Genomic DNA, 7,576 nt, shown 5'->3' on the forward strand with positions numbered 1-7,576 from the left:
CACACCTGCTCTCACACGCTAGGCTCTAGCAACAGTACCGTTTACATCCTGGACACGCCACCTAAACTGTTGCACGCCTGCAACAGTCTTGCTTCGCAGTGTCACGTTCAAACTTCATCTCCATCACCTCACCCCGTGTCGTCCCGCCGGGAACAAAACGAACCATCAACCAGCTCCACCTCACGTCTTCACGTACAGTAGGAGGCAGGAACGAGCTGTGGCCTGTTCCATCAGTCCCATGCTTTAAGCCAAAGCAAGTGTCCCCCTCGCATCAGCTCGTGATCGGCGGATGCGACCTAGCTCGCGAACCTCACTGCTCGACCCATCGCAATCAAAGGCTTCGGTATGGGAGCGGCGGCAGTGACGCGCCGGTGACTCATTTTGACGACGATAGTGACCGTTCGGTGGTCCATCGATGTAAGTTGTGTAGTGTTTGAGTTGCTTTTGTAATTTTGATGAACTTTTATCGGTTTTGCTAATTATCAGGTACCTGACGTTTACCTTTTCCTTCTTCCTTGTACCTCATTGGAGAAGAAGCAACCTCATGTCCTTGTCGGAGAAGAACCAGCCCCACCATCTATCTTAGAGGGAAGCCTCAACCCAAGTATCTATCTCAGGCGCGAGGGATGCAGGGGACCGTCGGAATTGTTCATCGTTGGTAAGGCTAGAGGGATGGCGGGGACGGTGGGTAGCAACGGCGGTGGGTGGAGGTTGAGGCAGGGGGACGGCGAGGCGGTGCGCGGGGAGTGGGGGCAGGCGGATGGGGCGGGGTAGGCCGGCCGCTACAGAAAAGAAGCGGATCAAATCATGGGAGGGAGAAGAGAACGTGTGAGCCGTTGGATGAAGACCCGATGGACAACCGGCCCTCGATATATATTCAGGTACCTGACGTTTAGTAGGTCATAATTTTGATTTCGAAGAAGAAGAAGAAAAAACTACGGCTTCCTTTCGGTGATTTGCTGTAGTTTTTTTTCTTCTTCACTGGATTGCTTTCACAATGCATGACGTGTCACTCCCGCTTACACGTGGGCCCTCGATCGACAGGAACAACGGTACGAGTTGCGATTGCGACACATCCAGCAGCCCCCGACACCAGCTGGCTGTACGTGACGAAACACCTTGGATGATTGCGGCGGCAAACAAGGCTCGCGTTCGATGGATCCAAGGGGAGAAGAGGCTCCTCTTGTCCGGTGCTCAGCCCGCAGCAGTGCCACTGCAAAAGAAGATACGATGCACTGCACAGAACAGAAGGTTCATGCATGCACTGCATTGCAGAGCTGCATCACAACATGGTAGGGCTGGTGCAGGCCGGTCCACTCCAACCAACAGATTGTTCGGTGAGCGGAGCCGCGTCCATGATGATGATCTCGGACAGCTAAAACCAATCATGGAACGCAGGCCCGTTGCTTTCAGCGTCCATCCCATGGATCTCATCATCAAAAGGTGAAAAGGGAGCTCTAGTAGCAGACTAGATAGTACCCAAACCCAGAATCAAAGGAGAAAAGTGAAAGGGAAGCCCGATCCACAGCCCACAGCAAATGCTTCTTCCTCATCACACAATCATGCCAAGCACTCAAATAAAAACTATGAGATTTATACAGCGAAAAAGCCCACTGAGGCCAGCCAAAGTTTAAAAAATTCCTCCTTTTTTTTGTATAATTCATTCATCCTATACTACCTGGCAACCAGAGCTGGCGGTGGCCTGTTTCAGGTTTAATTAATGGAACCATTCCCAAAAGCGCTCTCTCTCTCTCAGTCTCGCAAAGCCATGATTTCTGCCACGAAACACACCTCATGGGGGGTGGGCGGCTCACCAACCGTCTCGCCCTTGAGCAAAAGTTCGGAACACAAACCCCACAAGATGCAAATTAAACGACACAACGTGGGGGAAGCGGTCCACCAAAAAAACCTTACAAGGCAGGGTTGCGGCACGATCCGCCGTCCGAATTCCGATGGCGATGCCGAACCCGACCTACCCAAGGGGGAGCTCCTTCTCCTCCCGAGATGACAGAGCCCAGCTTCTTCTCGCCTGACTATGCTAGCTAGCTAGTCGGCAAACTCTCTCTTTTCTGGCTGTTGTTGTTGTTGGTGGTGTGCAAACTTTCTTTTTCGGAGTGTTGGTGTCTTCATCTTGATCCGTTGGCGCTGATGAACACGATCGCGGGGCTCGGCGCTTATCTGTAAGCAGCAAGAAATCAGGCCAGAATGTGCTCGTGTTAGGCGGGAAAGTTTGGTGAAAATTTTAAGTATATTGAATACAAAGGGAATGTGGAGTGCATAGCTTCCTTTCGGAAAGTGTTAGTGTTCTATCTATCCATTGAGCATGGAATTAATGAACTTGCAAAAGTTGAACTAAACTAATCCTCTTATGGTCTAAACAAAGAAACAATGATTGTACCATACTCCATGTGCAATAGAATATTCAGCAAATCATAAACAAAAAGTGCGCGCCTTTTTTTTACCTTCAATCCGTGTAAGGATGCACGTAGTGGGGCGAGATTTCTCCAGAGTTGTTCCTTGCACGCTGCTCGATCCTTCTGAGGTCCCGAAGATGCTGCAAGATCTCCTGAAGAAGAACAAAGCCCTTGCCTCCTTTGTTCAAGGACCTCACGCACTGCTTTATGAACTCCTTGTCCGCCTCGAGAGCTTGCAAGCGCTCATGGACTTGACCGATCTCACTGGCAATCGCAAGCTTATCTTGCTCCTTGGCAAGTTCCAACACGACTTCTGCTGAAGGGTCTGCCTCGGTACCTTGCTTTGCTAGGAGGCCATTCCCATTTCTCATGGTAGTATCATCAAACAGAGGGAGGAGCTTCTTTCCTCCATAGCTCACGCCTTTTCTACTATCCTGAAGCTTGAAGCTGATGTCCTCATCAGAGAAACCATTTGAGGCACCGTTTAAATGGTTATCTTCTGTGAAATGCTTGTCCATCCTCAAGTTATCGGATTCTTCATCTTCGAGGTCGAAAAGCCTCTCCTCCAGCACTTTCAGCTGTTCCAATATGGAGAGCCTCTCTTCCTCACAATCAGCTAGCGAGCCATCAATTGTAACAATATGACTAGCAGTTTCATGTAAAACAACATCAGTGGGACTACTGCCATTGCTTCCATTCAGACCATGGGCAGACTCATCGCCTTCATAGAAACTTTGGGAAAGGTCATCACTGTCCTCAGCACTTGATGATGCTGAGGATGATCCATTCTGGTCATCGGCCTTGTGCCTGGACATTTTCCTCCTCTCCTTCGCCTCATAGAGATGAATCTTGTGGCGATACAATTCGAGCTCCCTCTCCATATCTTGCCTCTCCTTATCTCTCTTTACAACCAGATCATTCAGCCTCTGCAGTGCTTCTTGATCATACTCCGACTGCTCTTCCATAAGCCGCTGGTACTGCATCGCCTCCATCTGCATTGCAGCTTTCTGTTCTTGCAAGCGATTTATCATTGCCATGGTCTCATCAGCAGCTATAGCTGCTGCACTCCTCTCGTTTTCAAGCTCTGCGTATAGTGTACTCAATGACTTGTGGGCAGCTCCCAAAGCAGACTTGAGTTGATCAACACTCACCAGTTCAACACTTTCCAGATCAGTAAACATATTAGCCACACTTGAATCAACAGACCTGGTATCAGCAGTCACTGCTTTAGGGTCTGGTAATTCCTGTAAATAACTGATATCTTCAATATCAGTTGGTGTATCAGAAACTCTCTTATCTTCAACATCACTGCAGTCAGAAGATGATTTATCTGAACTTATTGAATGCCCATCAGAAAGTTGGTGCAAGCTTGGTAGAAGAGACTCAGTTGGATCAACTTCAATATCATCTGTTCAAAATAATAAGGATTGTTTAAAATGTAGCCAATCGTATTAAACAAGTAAATCAAAATGCAGCAAACAGCTTGAAACAAACAAAAAACTCTTATAGCCTTAACATTTTACCTTGGTCTGCGGTGGCGTTAACACCGGGAGACTCAAGAACACCTGCTGCCATAAAAGTGGACAGATGCATCAGCTCAGGCTGTTCAACATGGTTTTCAGTGTTCTCACTTGAAATCTCTGTAACTTGTTCCAAAGAAGCAAGTGCCGCAGAGTCCGATTCTTGTTTCAACTCAGCAAGTGATATTTTCTCCTCTTCACATTCTTCATCGACATGCTCCCTGGGATGTATCATTACCGAATCCAATAACTGACTCAGCTCAGCTTGTTGAACCTGGTTCTCCTCAGTGTTCTCGTTCGAAACCTCCGAGTCATGTGGCCCACCTTCCACTGGCATAGCGTCACATTCATCCTTTATGCCAGCTTGTTGAACCAGCACCTCTTCAGTATTTTCATCAGATTTGTCAACAACAAATCCATGCTCCATGGTATCTGATGGCATGGAAAACAATTCATGTTCCACAGTGCCCTGTTCAACTTGCTCATCCTCTGATGATGACATCTCTTTCAGTCCATTATCCATCTGAGGAGCTGCGTGTAAAATTTAAAATCAATATGGTTTTCTTATCAACGTTAAATAAGCAAAACTATCAACACGGAACAACTTAAAGGACTGTAGATGACAAGAAATCGCTTCTATTTAGTTAAGACGTCCATTTTGTGCTATCAAGGACACTGCCAGTTTTTCTTTTGTTTCATTAAAGGTTCATCAATACAGATGCTAAAATCTAGCATATCTCATGGAATGGATCAGCTAAAAGCCTAAAATAAGAAGTCTGTGTAGGAACACTTAAGACCATCTCCAGAATAGTCACACAACAATTTGCAAGAAATAATACTGTCTATTGTACTTTGCTAAAATGACATATATAACAAACAGGTATACAGTAAATAAATGTGCGTGGAGCAATTCAAAAGATAGGTACTCCCTCTGTAAACAAATATAAGAGTTCTTATATTTCTTTACGGAGGGAGTAATTACTATAGCGAGAGCATGTATAAATTGGATAAAAAAAGGACATAAGGTTATTCTTCCAGTTATTCTTGCAATTAGCAAGAACATGTGTATAAGAGGTCCATTTCATGCTACCAAGGACACTTCCAGTTATTCTTTAGTTTCATTAAAGGTTCATCAATACAGATGCTAAAATCTAGCATATCACATGGGATGGATCAGCTAAAATAAGAAGTCTTTGTAGGAGCACTTAAAGATCATCTCAAGAATAGTCACAAAACAATTTGCAAGAAATAATACTGTCTATTCTACTTTGCTGAAATGATTGGCATAACAAACAGATATGCAGTGGACATGTTTGGTACAGTAGATAAATATGCAGCCATAGCGTGGATAGATTGGATACAAAGAATGGAGTAATAAGTTTATCAAAGGAAGAAAATTGACTTACAGTGCTGAACATCAGAGGCCACCACAAATTTCTCCTCGTTGGCATCAACCTTCCTCTCCGGCAAATGATCATCTGATTCCTTCTCTTCACCACTGGGCTCAGATGACAGCTCGGGCACACCGACGGCCAAGGAGTCGATGGATTCAAGCGGCACCAGTCGCTCAACGCTGCCGGCAATGCCAGCGCGGTGAGCTGAAATGACACCGATGGAATCATCCTCCACCAATGGCTTCTCGTCGAAGAGCTCGATCACAGGGCCGTCCTCGGACACAAAGACCACGTCTCCGTGGCCGTCCTGGTCGCAGCCGCGGCCCGGGTCGTGAGCCGCGGCCGACGGCGTGGGGAGCAGGAAGGGCGGCGAGTAGAAGCCGCTCTCGAGCGCGACGCCGCAGCAGGCGCAGGCGAGGTCCCGCTCGCCGAGCTCGCTCCGCCGCATCCACGACAGCAGCGCCTTCCCGGACGCGGCCCCGCAGTCCTCGCACATGTCGGCGGCGTCGGCGAGGCGGCGGTGCGCGCGGCAGTAGCCGAGGCGCGACACCTCGGCGGCGTGCCCGTCGCAGAGCACGCGGCGCAGGGGCTCGGCGCAGGGGCGTTGGCTGGGCGGGGCGAAGAGGCTGTCGACGGCGAGGCGGGAGCAGAGCGCGCACGGCGGCGGCAGGCCGAAGAAGGCGGCGAAGCGGGCGATGAGGTAGGAGAAGACGCCGTTGGCGAGGAGCAGCGCGATGAGGATCCACTCGAGGAGCGCGCCGGCGAGCAGCCGCGCGGCCCGGCCGCTCCTCCCGCACACGCCCGACGCCACGGCCGCCTCCGAGGCCATCGAATCTCCCCGGCTCTGCTTCCCGGCGACGGAGGGAATGCAACCGATCGATAGAAAGACGCGCCGGCCCCGCCGCTAGAATTCGCCGTGGAACCGAAGAAAGCACAACAAAAATTCCTCTTTGACTGAAAAAAGTATCGGGAAACAGGGAGGACCCGAGAAGCAATGCGATTTCAGGTGGAACAACCAACCAACCGAACCACTCTCAGGAAGAAGAGGAGGAAGAAGGAGCCGGTTTCATGGAAGAAAGGAACAAGAACGGAAAAGAACAAAAGAGAACAACTCTCATCAACTCCAGCAGATTGCGACGGGAACGGGAATCCGGGCGGCGAGCGAGGGTGATCAAGAACGAACACCGGGATGTATGGGACCTCTCGACGGGAGGAGGAGCGGCGACGGTGACAGGATTGAGAAGCAGAGGGGGGAAGGAGGGCGAAGGGTGTCGGGGGAGGGGAGGGCGAAGGGGAGGGGAGTTTGGTGGAAAGGACGAACCGGAGGCGGAGGAGACGAGCGAAATATCGAGAGGGAGAATAAAAAGGAAGGAGGAAGGGTGCCTGGCCGGGGTCCGTCAGTGGTGGCGATGCTGGGCTGGGCTGGCTGCTGGTAAATCCTCGCCATTAAAGGCGTATAATGGCCGTAATTAATCAGTAATTCGGTGTAGCAAAGGAGCGGAGGTGAACGTTGGGGGCGACGACGCGCAGCGCAGCGCGAGCTCTTCTCCTCCTGGTGGTAGCGACGGCGGCGTCGCTCTCTCCCTCTCTGACCGCGTCGCAGGTTCCCAGGGACGGTGTGGGTCGATAGATCTCCGTGTAGATTTCCCGTTCCGTTTGTAGCAAGCAGTGGTAGATTCTGGTGCCCACGGATGGCTTTTCCCGGTCGGACGGCGAGATGCAGCTGCTGGCCGTCAGTCGCGTCGGGCGCACGGCTTGCTCGTTTTCAGACCCGCGACGGCACCGGGGAGAAAATGGCACGGCAGATTGGACCTGCTAGCACGGAGTAGTACTAGTTTATCTATCCCGTAAACCGAAGACGACCGGATCAGAGAGACATGCACTGCTGCGATCTGGAAAGGAAGGGAAGGGAACAACGTGGTGGCACCTCTGGGATTCTTCTTGGCGTCTTTGACCTGCACTGGGTACTGCTACTAATTTTAAGCCAGCTGAGGCTCAAAGTGTTTTATTTATTTATTTTTTTGCTCTTCTTTTCTTGTCCTGGATGCCAACGCCACTTGTTGGGGTGTGGACAAGTGAGGGTCGCCCCGTCACCTGCTCTAGTACTGGGACGATTTAACATTTCAGAAAACTCCAACCGTGTGTATGTGTGTGTCTGCCCAAACCTTGAGGTCCTCTTTTGATTCGTAGGATTCTCAAAACTCCGGAGTAGAAAAAAGAAACGCAAGAATAGAGTGTCATGTCCTCC

The 7,576-nt window shown here is 50.0% G+C and overlaps 1 protein-coding gene across 1 annotated transcript; it reads right to left on the bottom strand.

Moving 5' to 3' along the window:
* Positions 1–1,568: 1,568 nt before the first annotated feature.
* On the bottom strand, positions 1,569–6,859 carry LOC109780751 (myosin-binding protein 3). The gene is made up of 4 exons (XM_020339333.4): positions 5,341–6,859; positions 3,938–4,465; positions 2,463–3,822; positions 1,569–2,178 (listed from the first exon to the last, which is right to left on the bottom strand). Exons 1-3 carry the CDS (start codon positions 6,155–6,157, stop codon positions 2,465–2,467), a joined length of 2,703 nt encoding a protein of 900 aa, XP_020194922.1. The 5' UTR covers positions 6,158–6,859; the 3' UTR covers positions 1,569–2,178; positions 2,463–2,464.
* Positions 6,860–7,576: the final 717 nt, after the last annotated feature.

Source organism: Aegilops tauschii, chromosome 4 (genome assembly GCF_002575655.3).
Source record: "Aegilops tauschii subsp. strangulata cultivar AL8/78 chromosome 4, Aet v6.0, whole genome shotgun sequence".
NCBI lineage: Eukaryota > Viridiplantae > Streptophyta > Magnoliopsida > Poales > Poaceae > Aegilops > Aegilops tauschii.